The sequence below is a fragment of the Silurus meridionalis genome, chromosome 7, assembly GCF_014805685.1.
Source record: "Silurus meridionalis isolate SWU-2019-XX chromosome 7, ASM1480568v1, whole genome shotgun sequence".
In the NCBI taxonomy this organism is placed as follows: Eukaryota; Metazoa; Chordata; class Actinopteri; order Siluriformes; family Siluridae; genus Silurus; species Silurus meridionalis.
In genome coordinates this window covers 22,279,500-22,296,999 of record NC_060890.1, presented here as the reverse complement: position 1 = coordinate 22,296,999, position 17,500 = coordinate 22,279,500, and the positions used below count along the sequence as shown (strand labels likewise).

Here is a 17,500-nt window from a genome sequence, read left to right as displayed (position 1 = left end):
TCTGTATCTCTTCATGTATCTGTACTTGTATCTGTATCTGTACCTGTATCTGTATCTGTACTTGTATCTGTACCTGTACTTGTACTTGTATCTGTATCTGTACATGTATCTGTATCTGTACTTGTATCTGTATCTGTATCTGTACTTGTATCTGTATCTGTACTTGTATCTGTATCTGTACTTGTATCTGTACATGTATCTGTACTTCTATCTGTATCCCTTCATGTACCTGTACTTGTATCTGTGTCTGTACTTGTATCTGTACCTGTACTTCTATCAGTATCTATACCTGTATCTGTACCTGTATCTGTATTTTACCTGTATCAGTTCTTGAATCTGAATATGTACCTGTACCTGTCTGCTTCACATGCTCACATCTGCATTCACAATTAGAGCATGGCTGCGGCATTTATGCATGACATTGAAACACAGAGAACAAAATCAGACGTTGACCACTGAGCTACAACTTCCTACCAATACATAGCACATAAAGAAATCACATTCCCTCAAGAAAGCAGCCCAAACTGAAAACTAAATCCCAACTTCAGCACATGCGGATATTCTGTGTGTGGTCCCTCATTCTCTCTCCTGATTATTCCTCTCTGCCATATGAATAAGCCATAAAAAGTCTCCAATCATCTCAGAGTGAAGTATACACAAGAAATTAAATTAAATCACAGTTTCATGTGCTCTCATATCCGTATCACTGATAACAAGCTTTTGCCAAAGTCCAATGACCAATTGGAAAAGACTTCCACATGTCTGGCTTTGAGTTAAATTCAACAGATTGTAATATGTAGCCATAATACATTTTATAGTACATGGCATGGATGCTTGAGATGTTGATTAGTTTTCTATTAAAGCAGTCTTCTATTAAACAGTTCATATAGTCTATAGTAAAAGCGCATACATCATTTTATTTTGTAATGTTTGTAATTGATTATTGTGATTTTATTCTGTGAATCTCCAGTGCCAGTATATAGAGATAAAGCTTTACTTTAAAGTTCCTGATGTTATTCAAGGTAGGTTTTTTTTTCTTTCGTATAAAAAAAAAAGAAAACTAGGCATTTATAAAGTATATAACTTTTTATAGTGTGTACCAAAAAATGGCCACATATAGGATACAAAGACTTTTTAGCCTAAAGTCTTCCAAAATGTTTCATGCTCAGTTTATATATGTTTTTTTTTTTTTGTTTGGCTTTCAAGAATGCTTTTTACATGAGAAGAATAAACAGAAATAATGCCCATGCTTGGATCTCAGAGCTGATTCATGTTTGCTAGCAAGCACATCACATCATGAACCTATTAAGCAACTTAAAAAGTCAATGAACATCCATAGATGAAAAGGTCCACAAATTAAATGGTGCTAATGTACAGTAGGCCTGTATATATATATATATATATATATATATATATATATATATATATATATATATATATATATACAGTACAGACCAAAAGTTTGGACACACCTTCTCATTCAAAGAGTTTTCTTTATTTTCATGACTATGAAAATTGTAGAGTCACACTGAAGGCATCAAGGGCTATTTGACCAAGAAGGAGAGTGATGGGGTGCTGCGCCAGATGACCTGGCCTCCACAGTCACCGGACCTGAACCCAATCGAGATGGTTTAGGGGTGAGCTGGACCGCAGAGTGAAGGCAAAAGGGCCAACAAGTGCCAAGCATCTCTCGGGAACTCCTTCAAGACTGTTGGAAGACCATTTCAGGTGACTACCTCTTGAAGCTCATCAAGAGAATGCCAAGAGTGTGCAAAGCAGTAATCAAAGCAAAAGGTGGCTACTTTGAAGAACCTAGAATATGACATTTTTCAGTTGTTTCACACTTTTTTGTTATGTATATAATTCCATATATAATTCCACGTGTTCATTCATAGTTTTGATGCCTTCAGTGTGAATCTACAATTTCCATAGTCATGAAAATAAAGAAAACTCTTTGAATGAGAAGGTGTGTCCAAACTTTTGGTCTGTACTGATATATATATATATATGGAGTCTTTTGGGACACCCTGTAGCTATAACGTACCTGTTAACAGGAATTCATCTGAGTCATGAACATTTCACAACATTATGCAACTCAATTATTATTAGAAGTTTGATACCTCTAGAATTGGAGGTGGGTTGAATTGCTGCATAATGTGTGATAATTCTCGCCTGTCTTATTATTACTAGTCTATTCATTTATTGTGTTTCCTGGTGGTTTTAGTAACTGCTATAACAAAAGAGAGATTAGAGAGTGGCTGAGCTGGCAGATCCTGCAACACACCCACACACATACACACACAAAGCCACAAGTGATTGTCTGTTTCTTTTCTGTTTATTTGGTTAAAAGTATGCTGAAAAAGCACCGTGGAAAAAACTTAAAAGAAAAAAAAAAAAGGCCAGAGCTCAGCTGAAATTACAACAGTCTTCCAAGTCTTCCTGCACACACTGCTTTCAACAATTCAATTTTTCTGTAATATCATGTTGTAACTTTAAATTGCATTAGTATGTAAAATAAATAACAACACTTTTTATTATTGGAAAATAATCAACTCTTTTTTCCTATAATAGGTACAGTAAGAAACTGTATTTTATTGTCACATATACGAACATTACAGTGAAATATTTGTGTCACATATCCCAGGTGTTGGAAATTGGGATATATTGCCCCTGGAGGAGAAAGGGTTAAGATCCTTGCTCAAGAACTTGATGTGCTCAATGCCCAACCTTACAAGAAGTAACCCAGAGCCATAACAATTAATACCACCACCTGGTGTCTATCAAGTAGTGTGTGTTGAGGGGGTATTCCTTCTGTAACTAACCTCACCACTGTCACTGTGTGTGTGTGTGTGTGTGTGTGTGTGTGTGTTTGGTTTTTTTCTTCTCCCCCGATTCAGCAAAGTTACAAATCTCCAAAGATTACCGACATTAAGCAAGACACATGATGTATGATGTTTCCATAAGCAGAAGGATTACTCCTGTCTTACTGCTTTTTCTAACCTCTTCAATGGAATTTTCTCATGTTGCTTTTCCAAATAGATGTTCTTCATAAACAGCCAGTAACCTGGGACTCCTGCTATGGCCAGTCATGCTGTTTAAACCTGCTTAACATCCAACACTATTAAAGCTAAGCAGACAACAAGCACTGTTGCATAGTAACAAGTCATTCACATATACAGACACAAATAAAGGCATTTGCTCTCACTCTACTGTAAGCCTTACTGTAGTTAGCACCTAGAAACAGACTAATGAATTAAATAATTAATAAAACCCCTGTTCATATTATTGCTACTGAGTTGAAATTAATGTATTGCTCATTTTCAGCGCTGAGCTGAACGTATGTACATACCTTATTTGCGTTAATCCACTGAATTTATAGTGGTGTATATAGTAGTGCATGTGTGTGTCATCACAACATTTCCTGTTTATAGCTATTTGTGTTAATTATTTTTTTTTTCAAGGATGATGGCGTTCCATGTGATTCTGTTTCCTCTGTTATCTTACTTAGGAAAGATGGAGATACCACACCTCTGATTTTTGTAAACACTCTTTTCCCTTTCGACGGAACACACCATCACTCACAGCCCCCAGTTCTGTCTGTGCACCCTCTCAGGAAGGAAGGTTAAGTTCTCCTCCCTGTTTGAGACACGGTCGGAGTTCAGGCGTGGATTAACTTGTGATTTCACTGAGCAGAGAGACACAGAGTACTTTCCGTGGTAAAGCAGCAGATGACGGGTACTTAGAGACAACATATTTTGTGAGAGATTTTAATTAATTTTATAATACTAATAAGATTCAAGTTATTCTTAGGTATTAAAATAGAATAAATACATAAAAATATGAATAAAGTGTAAAAAAAAAAAACAATGTACTGAGAACTGAGGTCTACTTAGACAAAAGTTATATAAATATTTTGAGACTCAAAAATTACAGACTAAAAATAATTACATTTTGTGTATTAGATATATGTACGTCTGTCTGTCTGTCTGTCTGTAAATCTATCTATCTATCTATCTATCTATCTATCTATCTATCTATCTATCTATCTATCTATCTATCTATCTATCTATCATCTATCTATCTATCTATCTATCTATCTATCTATCCATCTATCCATCCATCCATATAGACAGACAGACAGACAGACAGATAGATAATGTTAAAAGCTCTGTACAAATAAAATAAATTTTATTTATTTATTTGTTTGTTTCTTTGTTTTCATTACAATATTTTAATGTGCAATATTATACCACCGTTATACATTACATGTGCAATATCACATCATTTGCAATATTTTCTTAAATGCAATATTGTATTTATTTTTTATGTATATTTATTTCTTTTGTAATCTCAAGTAGTCTTTGGTAAAAGAAATTCCTTTTTTTTAATTAATAAAGTGATTATTAATTATTTATTTTTAAATTAATAAATCTTATCTTATCTTATCATCTTTTCTTATCTTAATGTGCTTTTTAGGACCTCACAATTTTAGCTGTAATGTACCTTTTTTTTAATACTTTCTGTTGTATTTATTACTTGTGAAATACAAATATACAGTAGAAACAGTCAATCTTCCAAAATTGCCAAACCTTGTTAACTCTCTCCTGAGGACGTTCCTGTGCTAGAAACAAAACTTATCGAGCCTCATTAGCTGCTCAGATGCATAACCTCTGAATCTACAGCAGATAGCCATGGGCTACACTAAAATTTAGCCATGGATCTAGCCATGGATCTAGCCATGAAGTCAGATTGTAAACAAACAAAAATAAACATTTTGCAAAAGCCATGTGTTTCCTATTGCAGTCCTTCAAAAATCCCACACACACCTCTCACTAAAGATTCAGCTCATAAACTGCTTTACAATTAACTGATGAGTTAAAACAGATGTTGGAGCCGAAACACACACACACACACCCCAAAAAAATGTGCTGTGTCGATGGAATCGGATCGAAGCCACAGGTTTATAAACTCGCCTCTGAATATAATACAATGCATTCCAACTGAGAGACTGCAGTAGCAAATTATACAGAGTGATGACGAGTTGTAGCACTTTCAGCACAGAAAACAATTTAAAAACCGAGGTGAAATAAGCTAACTATTTGCTAAGGCATATTTTCTAGGTTTTAGGTTTCCTTTTCTAGGTTCGCCCACTCCATCCCACTGCTACACTTCCTCCACTGACTTCCTGTAGCTGCCTAGATCAGATCAAATGCTGCTTAGATCAAATGTATGAAAACTAATGGGTGTTTATATTGAAGTTTTAAACATTTGTTAACTAATCAGAGTGTATTTACTCCTGCTTGCATTCATGCATAGTCAAATAAAGAAGCAGTAATGAATGGTCAACTAAAAAGCTGCAGTGTTTATACTAAATCTTCAGGTTGTTTCCAGCAGGGGGCGGTGTTGCATGTTGAGTTACTGAATCTGATACCTCTTTTTGTAAGTCTCAAGTACAAAAATGTTCACACACTGTTCAAGTCACTGCTGAAGAATTTGGGTGTGAGCACAAATAACATTAGCACAAGTATTAACAGTTGGCAAAAACGTGCATGATGATAGATAGATTCTGCTCTGACAAGAGTTTTTAGTTCAGTTTCAGAGGGTTTTTTTTTCTGATGACTTTAAATTCAGAAAAAAATAATAAAATGTATACAGGTATATACAATAAATACAATACAATGCATTAAATGACACTATAGTTTAAAACAATAATTGCCTCCAAATCTATGAATATCTTTTTCATTTATCACATTTTTCACATTTAAGACCTCCATTACACAAACAGGAGATGCAGAACACAATTTGAAATCATTTTTGTGCTGAAGGTTGTGTTGAGTGAATGTAAGTGTGTGTGTTCCTTGCTCATGTAGAACCTTGTTGAGGATCACTGAAATAGTAAACTTTATAAAAATGATGACTCCGATCAATCTAAAGCAGCCTCTGCACTGATGTTAACCCTAAAATCTATTTAAAATATATCAATACATGACTCTCTCTCAAGAGAATTCATCTGCTTTTGTCCACACAGACCACTAAGGTCCTTTGTCATCTCAAGACCAGACTATTGCAACTCAGTCCTTGCAGGTCTGCCTCTGAAAGACATATGACCTCTGCAAATAATCCAACTTTTCAACTTAGTTAGGTTCTGCCACTGCTCTGCTCCATCTACTGGCTTCATATATCTGCTCACATCAGATTGAAAACACAGATACTTGCCTACAAACCAAAAATTTTTTTTAAAGCACTTTTTAAAGTGCTATTTAGGGTGTCTATTCCAATATGGCTTTACGTTTACAGAATATAAAATTACAGATGCATTTGCCTGTTCAGAATAAATAAATTTTAAATGATAAATATTTCTAAAAAGCAAAGAATTAATATAGTGTTTCTATGAAATGTTCACATTCTTTCCACACGGGGGCGATGTTACAAATGAAGTTACTGAATCTGATACCTCTTAAAATGAATACTGAATACACCTTTTATCCTGAAATGGACCGACACCTGAGTCTCTCAGCATTGCACCGTGCTCCATCCATCCTCAACCACTGCTCAACTCTTCCCACCCTCTCCTGGGGTACAAGGAAGGCATGCTTTTTGACTTTTCCCTGTTCTGGTATCTAGGTGGTGGAACAAACTTTGACTTGATGTTCAAACAGCTGAGTCTCCAGCAGTCTTCAAACAATATCTAATAATGTATTTGTCTTAGTCTGCATCCTAATGAACCAGCATGAGGATGTCTTTATTGATGGACAATTTAAAGCACTTTGAAATAGGACAGGAATTCAAATGTGTTCTGTGTCCATGTACATGCTCTGCTAAAACGCCACCACAACACTAACTATATCCCAAAAGCATCTGTTTACAATGTGTATGTGATTCTTGTCCACTTGTTTACACAAGACCTTTCTTCACTTTATAATCTACTAGAGTCAGCTTCAAATCTAAACTCGAACAGATTAGATGGTGCTGTGTGTGTAGGTGGCAAAGCACATCTGCAAACAACTGGAAAAGCTCTGTAAGGAGGTACAGTACATTCATGCACAAATCCTAGAGACCGGTTTAATTTTAATTTACTCTTGTAGATGTAGCAGTTGTTCTCACTCCCAAATTTGACAAATTAAATACTTTCCTATAACCTAATAAAAGGCTTTGTCTCTTTTTAAAGTGCTATTTAGGGTGTCTATTCCAATATGGCTTTACGTTTACAGAATATAAAATTACAGATGCATTTGCCTGTTCAGAATAAATAAATTTTAAATGATAAATATTTCTAAAAAGCAAAGAATTAATATAGTGTTTCTATGAAATGTTCACATTCTTTCCACACGGGGGCGATGTTACAAATGAAGTTACTGAATCTGATACCTCTTAAAATGAATACTGAATACACCTTTTATCCTGAAATCTTATCTTACTGTTTTTTACAGACAATGCAAGTTTTTCACCCCTTGCTCTAAGATTGAGTCAATGCTAATAAATCGGATGAGGTGTGTAATGAGTGTGTGTGAAAAACTACATAAAGTGCATCGGGTGGAAACGAGTGCAAACACTGCAGACGAAAAACAGTGCAGACAGACAGTGCAGACAGACAGACAACACAAGACAATACACATAACACAAGATACCGCCAACCAGTAAACCTACTGAATACTTTGAATATACAGTTCTGTGCAAAGAGAACTATAAAAACTATAAACAAGAGTATCTGTAAACAAACACAATGCAGTGCAAAAAACAGCAGTAGCAGCAGTCAAGAGGTGCAAAAAACAGCATGTAAACAGTGTAATATGGTTAAGTATAAATAATAAATAAATTGTGGAATGGACTGAGATGAGTAATGAGTGGGTGTTAAGTTCAGGTTGTACAGTTCAGTAGGACACAATTTTGTGTGTGTGTGTGTGTGTGTGTGTGTGTGTGTGTGTGTGTGTGTGTGTGTGTGTGTGTGTGTGTGTGTGTGTGTGAGTGAGTTCCATTTCAGTTCTGTGTATTTAGGAGCCGGTGCTGAGTGACCAGGTGTGGTTATCCGCCAGATGAACACCAAGAAATTTAGTGCTCTTGACAATCTCCACTGAGGATCCATCGATGATCAGTGGAGAATGGCCGTTCTGTGCTCTCCTGAAGTCCACAACCATCTCTTTGGTTTTGTCAATGTTCAGAGACAGGTTGTTGGCGCTACACCAGACTATTAAATGGCGCACCTCCTCTTTGTAAGCTGACTCATCGTTCTTGCTGATGAGACCAACCACAGTCGTGTCATCGGAAAACTTGACGATATGGTTCAAGTTGTGCATTGCTACACAGTCGTGAGTCAGCAAAGTAAACAGCAGTGGACTGAGCACACAGCCCTGAGGGGCCCCAGTGCTCAGTTTGGTGGTGCTGGAAATACTGAGGTTTCCCAGTCAGGAAGTCTAAGATCCATTTGCAGAGGGAGGTGGTCAGGCCCAATAGACTTATTCTTATTTGGACTTTTGTTACTATCTAATATTTCTCATATGTCATAATCTATATATATATATATATATATATATATATATATATATATATATATATATATATATATATATATATATATATATATATATATCTTGGTGTTAAATAGTATATCAAGGATGGATTTGTTGGGTTGGAATAAGTCTTTAGGGACCATTGTGTTTGAGACATTGTCAAAATCCCTATTATTAAATGAAAGCTTTGACTCTACAAATGAGACGCTCCAACCACAAAAATGCAAAGCCATGAACAGAATTAGAAGAGAAGGAAACAGAGGTGTAGTAACCTCACATTGAAAGTAACAAAAGCACATTATATTTCATAAATTATATTTTTTTACCTAAATGCCATTCTTCCTTTTAAAGCATGGCCCTTTTACAAACATATACTAAAGAACTATGCATCCCATAAACCACTGTATCCAGTCACTTTTTTTTTTTTCGCCTGATTTTACTGGTAATTAGCACATATAGCCAAATTTCATTCCAGTGTTTGTCTACCGTTTGTCTTTCCATGATGTTGTTATAGCTCACAGTTAGGTAAAACTTCAAGAAATGTCAGCACTTGCATCTGCTTCTGCTCGAATGACTCAAAACAGTTGTGCAAACAGATGCTTATGAGCATTAGAATTACTTGTCACTTTATTCTAGTTTTCATTTAATGTGCTGAAGCTGTCTGCTTAGTGATGCAGACCTTCATGCAAAACTGTTCCTAAAATAAATGTAAATATTAGGACGACAGAATTAGAAGACAATCTATGAAATTCCAGCAACCGGAATACATAATCATACTAATAGTGACAATCAACTGCAAGTTGTTGACATGTTTGGAAAATTTTAAGAAATGTTTGGAAAAAGATTAGTTTTGTATGCAAATCCAACCCCAATTCTAAAGAAATGTTGTGGTGCTCTGCACAATATAAAGAAAAACAGAATATCAATGATTAGCAATCTCATAAACACATTTTATTTACAATAGAACATTATAAACATATAAAATGTTCAAATAGTCTAAATGTCTACCATTTTAAGGGAAAAAAATAAGGTAATATGGAAATCTGATTACAAAGTTGGGACAGTTTCAAATAAGTTGCATCACCTTTTCTGTGAACAACAGTTTGTGTATGTCAGATAACTAAGGAGACCTTTCACTGTACAGTATGTGCCTGATACAGGATTCTAGCTGCTCAACAGTCCTGGGTCTTCTTTGTCATGTTTTTCATTTTATAATGCACCTATTTCAATTGGTAAAAGATCTGGACTGCAAGAGAAATAGTAAATTTTTCCTTATTGGATATTGTTGAATGTTGATATTGACATTGTTCTATTCTGAATGAAATGTGGTTTTTTTTTAAGATTTTAAAAGCAATGCATTTTCTATTTAGCATCCTATAGGGGTTGTACATTCAGCAATATCCACAGAAGAAAACAAGATACAGAAGCATGTGAAGAATATACTGTACAGAAAATGGTTTGAATAATAGGTTTAAAGGTGTGTCACTTTATTTGTATTGGTTGCTGGCTTTTTAACCATCCTGTATAATATAACAACTTTCTAGGGACTCTCATTAAGCAATTTAATCTGATTACCTCGTGCAAAATTCTTTGAATTTGGGTATTATTAGGTCTTGTTAAATATTATAATTTTTATTACGAACACCCTTTGCACATTCATTGCAAATTTGAAGTTGAATGCATCCAATTAGAAAAAAGACATAAAAACCTTTTGTTGTACAACTATTTATTAATTATAGATTCTCATTCTTTCCGCTGACTAAGTTCAGCTAATCTATTTGTGTCTGTGGGTAGTAGTTGGCTGCAGTGGTTTGTGTAGCTAAAATCAGACCTACTATTGTACCACGAAGTCATTAGATGTTAAAAATGAAACTGCATTAAAGGGGGACGATGGAACGTTAACACACGTCAGTGTGCCAATGGAACAACGATAACGCTTGACCAAAAGACATTATTCAAATACAAGAGGCAACATGGATGCATCTTTAAATGTTTTATACAGTATAGAGGTTTTGCTTATTTGTTATGTTTTAGTTATTTTGTTCTTTCATTGTCATGCTTTACTCACTCACATTTTGTAATCTTTATGTTGAGGTCATATTGGATTCAGTGGACCCCAAAGAACACTGCACATTAAGTGGGAAAGCACACAGTCATACACTTCCTCACAACTAGAGGAAATTCAGAGTAGGGATGTGGTAGCTCAGTGTAACCACCGATGTTAAACTTCAGTTCATAAGTTCAAATCCCAGCACCACCATGGACCTCAGCCCAGGTCCTTCATCCTCAACAGTTCAGTATATAATTTAGATAATTGTATGCTGCTCTGGATAAGGGTGTCTGCCAACATATCATAAGTCAGTCGACCCAGTGTTTTAACTGGGAGGCTTTTGGAAAGGTGGAGAAAACTGGAAAACCCAGAAGAAACCAAAGAATTGGTTCATCAGTGACAAAGGCTCTTGAAATGAACACAAACCACGTACGTTTAAATCATTTTCGCAAACAAGTATGCTACACTGACATTAGCATGCAAAGAAACCTCCTCTGCTGACACCTTTTCAGTTTGTTTTATTTTTTATTTCTGTCACTGGAAAACTTGTGAGTGACTTGTGAGTCAAGTGGTTGTGAGAAAAAAAGAGTGGAAAGGAAGTCTTTTTTTTTTTTTTTACATGTTTTTCTCCCCCATCCGTTGTCTGCACGCACACAGCATCTTACAATGAATTTACACCGGATACAATGCTTTATTGTACCCCGCATGTTTAAGCTACATTGCCGTATGAGCTACATGGAGCTAAAAGAACAATATAGCATTGTGAAATATTTTATGTTTTTGCCAACTCCAGCTTTTGGTTATCAGTCATTATCATTGTATTTATTGATGTAAGTCTGGCTACCTGGTTATACAGCACATAAGAAATTATGCTATTTGACAAGAAACCCTTATCCAGAGTTGCAATTGTATCTGAGCAGTTGAGGGTTAAATGGTCCCAGAAACAGTAGCTGGGTGGTGCTGGGATTTGAACTTATGATCAGAAGTCTATTGGGCCACATATTGTTTATATAACATTTACACATAGTGTCTCACATTTTCATGGCTCATGAGAACTAAATGTTTTTTAGTTTCTATGTAAACTGACTTTAACTGGAACTAAGCAGTCCAAACCTGTTCCAGCCTTGTGCATAAAGCAGCTGCATGAAGACATGGTTTGTCTTGAAAGAACTAAAATCTCTCAGAACACAGCCTATAATCCAATCCATTTCTTTTTAGATAAATGAACACAAATCCCCGAAATTCACATCTCAAAATTTTGTGTAAAGACTTCACAGAAGAATGGTGGATAATCACAAGGCAGTGGAAGGGCTTAATATTGGTATTAATTCCCATGTTTTTGGAATAGAATATTCAACAAAAACATATGAGTGTAATGTTTGGATGTCGAAAAAAAGAAATTCTACAAATTAGTGATTATATTTAAGAATTAACATTTAATCCTAATTACCAGTGTACTATTATAGGTTATTATTATATATTTTCTTTATGTTAAGCCATGGCTCTCGCATGCAATTTAAATTTTTTCCGATGGGGCTCTATAGCAGCACAGACATCAGGTGGTCTACACACATAGGACTGAAGTGATAGAAATGTATGTTGCATTTTTTTTTTTTTCATTTTTTTGCTAGTATGTTTAACACTTCCTGTGTGGGTGGCCACAGGAAGTTCCCAGTCAAAGAAAAATGTTAACTTTAAATACAGGTTCTCTATTTGATAATGGTTTGCTGATACATGCTCTTAATGCAAACTCAACAAAAATTATACAAATTTTTTTTACATGCTTTAAATTAAAATCATATCTGATTAAGATATAAAAAAGTTATACACTCTGTAAAGAATGAATATACTGTCTGTGTCCTGATAATGAAAACTTAACACACCAAAGCATCAGGGCATAGGCCTAGTAAGCTGAATAAATGAAAAAGAAGAAGAGGAAGAAGAAGGAAGATATCTATTTATATGGCACTTTTCATTTTAGGATTCTTAAGATTCTCAAAATCGCAAACTGCTTTTGAAAATGCATATCAGATATCAGTATAAACAAAATAAATGGTATTTTCGCTTACAAAAATGTTGACTGTTGGGTTTCTGTATGTAGAATATCACAAAATAAACCTAAAAAAAAAGGGGCAAAGAGGTAAGAGATAAAACCATTTTTTTAGTATAACACCACGTGCAAATATAATTAATATTAAAAAAAAATATATATATATAATATATAAATATAATTATACATTTTCCACCAAACAGATTAAATAAAAAAAAAGGGGGGCTGGAGTGTTAGAGCATCTAACTCATAACAAAAGTAATTTTATATAAATTAAATGAAAGGATTCCAGTAATTTAATACATTTATTTATTTAATTAGGTTAGTCGATTTCACACATGAGGATCATAATCATATATACACTTCAAATTTTAGATTCAAATGACTCATAGTAACAACAAAAACATCCTACCATATATTGATTAATAATATAAGTTTATAATACATAGTAATAAATCTAAGAATGATGTGTCAGTTTTAATTGTTTCACATTTTGACATTTTCAACCGTGGCCAGGAGCGAACACACGTCAAACAGCTTTACTGACACATCTCATTTGTTGTCAAGAAAATGGGAAAAAAATGGTGTTTGACATGATGTGTGAAAAAAAAAAAACTCTTATATCGGCTACACACAGGAAATATGCAGGCAGCGATAAGAAAAGAACAGACCCGACTAAGTGTCATTAAACGGGTTCTTGCTATGTGTTTTTGAAACAATGTCCTACCACAGCTACAATTATTACAAAAGGTCCAATCTCAGCACATTGTCTGGTTTCTGTTAAATGAAAGATTTTCAAGTAATAAGAATGAATAAGAATCAAAACAAAAATAGTTAATAGAAAGAAATCAAAGAAAGGGGTTATAAATATGGAAAGGGGGGGGAGGAAGAATGAACAATGTTTTAAACATTTAAATAAAATTAGATGCTCTTTTAAAATGATTATTGTCCTGATGTGTATTTGCTGGATATCAGTAGGGTTAATCATGTGCATCTTCGTTGCATAGTGACAGAAAGCTGGTTCAGGTGCTGCCGCAAGCCAGAGTGTGACCTTAAAACCCAAATAAAAAATAAAAAAAACAGTTCTAAAGACAAGCATAGAAACGTTAACCTTTAGAAAACTTTACAAGATGGTAATAAGCAAAAATATAAGAACTAGACAGCTATTGTAAAGAAAATGAAAGAGGTGCAAGTTTCTCTATCTAATTGTAAATGTCGATACTCTCGACTGCAGCATCTTGACTAGTTGCATTCTGTCTATTGTGGTTTTTGGTTTATTCAAAAACAAAGCGTTGCATTAGTTAGTTGAGACGTGACGAAAAGAAACCATCATCAGTTGGTTTCTTAGGATGTTGCAGCATGAGGAGTGCACTAAGGTTTGTGGTTATTTTAAGAAAAGAAAAGTGATTTTGTTTTAGTTTTTAGTTCACTTGTCTATCATATACACGAATCATGTTACACCAGGAATTAGACTTAGCCAAATTTTGTATGTACTAAATATTTCTTGTGACAAATAAGACTTCTGATGATGTGCATCATCTTGTATATCTAATAGCCGACCCAGTTCATCTATATTCTAATAAATGCACTTATGTATGTATATATGCAAAGCAAACACATGCGTATAAAAAAGTGCGGAATGTATGTTAGTCACATTAATTATTACTCATATTCCCTTTACAAATATTCTTACATTCAATATAAATATAATTTGATTATTTTACCTAGCTGGTGTACTCTCTCGTCTATTGCTATGGTTCTTCATGCCTTTTGACCTGGGCATTTTTTCTAGGTTGGGGTAAAGGGGGAGGTTGTTCCTCATCATCATCTATTGGAGGCGGTGGAGGACGGCCACGTGGCTGGCTCCTGGGCTTGGGTTGAGCCTGACTCGGGATGTCCTGGGCAGAAACATCATCGTAGGGTTCGGGAGGTGCTGGCTGACCTCTTGCTGTTTGCTTAGATTTTTGTTGAGATTGAGAGAGATTATTGTAGTTCAGTCTCAACTCTTCTTCATCTGTGAAAGAACAGAGGATTTTTTTAAATTATTATTATATACAGTATATATATATATATATATATATATATATATATATATATATATATATATATACACACACACAATAGTAGTACAGTAATAATAGATACAAGATTTAAATTATAAATCACTATATGAAACAATGTCAAGAAAATCTCCCTAAGAGGACATCAGGAGAAAGCTTTTAGAGGAACAAGAAAAAAGGGAACCCAATCAACATCTGGGTAACACAGAATCAATTGTTTTGAATCAAGGGACAAATACACATCATTCACTTTAATTCTTAAATTATGTAAAGCTGCTTTGAGACCATGTCCATTATGAAAAGTGCTATAGAAATAAACTTGACATATATATTACTTCCCTTGAGTTTTCAATGTTCATGATAATGAACTGGTATTCTAATGGCCAATTATTTATGCATATAATTCCTTAACTCTTTCATGCATGGATTCCAAGATGATAGAAATATAAACCACCCCAAAGTTAGACACATTATTATCCTGATCATTATTTCCGTATAAAGGGATGTTTCTCTCAATAACACGAGGATGTCAGCTACAGCACATCTAGGAAATTGTTTATCTGAAATTTTGACATAAAAACCTTAAGATCACATTTTAAAGCACATTTTTAAGCAAGATTCAAGTATTACGTTTAGTTAATTCAAAGTTTATTCAAAAGACCAGGCGATTATTGTGTAATAAATATCTGTTTTGTCATTTTTCTGCATTAAACAGTTCATTTTTGAAAGAGGAAAACTGGCATATTTTCATCACATCCCAAATATAAACAGTGCTTTGGCACCCTTCAGCTGCTTTACACACCTGCTGACTTGATATAAAAAAAACAAAACAAACAGCCTTTTTTTTTTTTTTTTTTTTTTAAGAGGAAAAGCCTCTTAAAAGTAGTTCAGAGAGTAGGCATAAAGTAGGCCAGCATGTTTTTTTCTCACAAACTTTGCAAGTTATATGTGCCAGTCTTTTTTTTCTTACTTATACATTTGTAGAATAGTTGTAGAACATGCTAAAATTATAATAATACTTGTTAAAACCATTGCCTCAGCATGTTTTGGAAAATTGTGTTGCAGAAGTTTACGCTGGCCTCCTGTCAGTCATTTTATATATCACGTGTTCTTATCTAAAGGCCAAATACAGCTTTCCGTTTTATTTGATGTGGTCTGGCAAGAAAAAATAGACTATGGCCAAAAAAAGACTTTAGACCATAAGCTGTGAAAAACATAGCTGAACATGCTGACACGGTCTAAAACCTCATATATATATAGCGTAGCAGATTGTCATCATACGCCAAGCTATACGGGTTTACATCTCGACAGTGCTGAAAGGCTGGATAATATCACTGCCTTTGCGCACTGTTTGATGTAAATCAGAATCACTTTTATAAAACAACACAGTCAGCAGTCGTAACCGGGATGGAAAATATACTAAATCAAATCTTGATTGTTTTTCTCCCTTTACAGGTAAATCGATTCTGGCATGCTCATGCATTTTAGGTATAGTATGTACATAGCATGAGCTATTTAACAATCCACCATGAAGCTGTTGCTATGTTACTACTATTCTTATAAAATAACTTTAGAACCACTGAACTGAAAATAAGTTATTACCAGAAAAATAAAACCTTATAATCAAATCTTCTGTTCTTTTCCTACTAAGTACTTCTCTCTATATTATCTCTATATCTCTAGGCCATTTGTCGCTATCTGATTACTAGCTTTCAGTAAAAGAATAAAAAAACATCTATGCCAATTCTGTGATAAATCCTCTTTTTCATCATATCAGTTCATACCTATTCGAATTAGAAAATAAATGAATAAATAAATAAAAATACTGTACATAATACATTCATAAGCATCTCAGAAAACATGCCAAACATTAAGATGGGTAGATGGACTACAACAGAAAAAGAACACATCGAAAAAGAAAGGTTCGTAAATCAGCAAGCTGTTTTCAGCTACAATACTGATTTTGTCTGTTCTCTTTTTCCCTCCACACACTTCTGTGCAAAGATTGTACGCACAATATTTTCAAATCATGACATCTTTATGCTCTTATGCTGAATTATCATAAAGATGTCATGATTTGAAAATTCGAACTCCACTGGCTCTCATAGACTCAGAGGGTGGAGTTTGTTAGAGTGGTAGGTGAGGTCAAAAAAGAGGTAATATTCAACCAGTGTTGTTGAATTTCACCTACAAAACTGATCAAATCTTGACACATTTTGGACGAAAGTTTGTCTAATGCACCTTTAAAGCAGGACACATGTAACAGTTTTACTCTCACAGCAGCTGTTTGTAGCTATTTATTGTAAGCACTAATGTGATTTGATGTTGTAAGACTTGCTTTAGAACGCATGACCCGAAAATAGCAGCCGGAAAAGGTGTTTTATTTAATAATAATGTGTATCATTCATTAATTCTTATTTTTAAGATTTTTCCACATAAAATGCATTTGATAACATCTCATCTGCCCTTACCGCGCTGTTGTTTCTCTCTTCGTTTACAGGCATGGCAGGAACAAATCACCATCAACAGTACCAGAAACAGTACGAGAGATCCACCACCAGCTAAGATCCCCACCATGATCCAGAAGTCAAAGCCAAAGAGTTTCATAGCACCTAAACAAAAGTATAAATCATCTTTCATATGAGTGTTTAACATATTCATATATCATCAATATATAAAATTAATAGCACGAAAAACACTTACATGCTACTCGCAATGGTTTACTTCTGTTGGTATCCTTAGGATTTTTTGCAGTACAGGTGTACTCTGATGTGTCCTCCAAAGTTGTAGTAAAGTTTATATCTTTCTTGATTTCTTTTCCATTTTTGTGCCA

The 17,500-nt window shown here is 34.4% G+C and overlaps 1 protein-coding gene across 2 annotated transcripts in view; it reads right to left on the bottom strand.

Annotated features, from left to right (window-relative positions):
- Positions 1-12,320: 12,320 nt before the first annotated feature.
- si:ch211-132g1.1 (T-cell surface antigen CD2) overlaps positions 12,321-17,500 on the bottom strand; it is a 6,295-nt gene continuing 1,115 nt past the window's right edge. The window contains exons 3-6 of one of the 2 annotated variants that reach the window (XM_046854901.1): positions 17,371-17,500; positions 17,139-17,279; positions 14,332-14,621; positions 12,321-12,675 (exon numbers count right to left, since the gene is read on the bottom strand). The exon at positions 17,371-17,500 is cut by the window's right edge and continues 95 nt beyond it. In XM_046854901.1, the coding sequence (XP_046710857.1) occupies positions 14,359-14,621; positions 17,139-17,279; positions 17,371-17,500 (534 nt within the window). In that variant the 3' untranslated portion in view covers positions 12,321-12,675; positions 14,332-14,358. Of the gene's footprint in view, positions 12,676-12,902; positions 13,659-14,331; positions 14,622-17,138; positions 17,280-17,370 lie in introns of those variants that run through there. The other variant, XM_046854900.1, reaches the window with a different exon arrangement.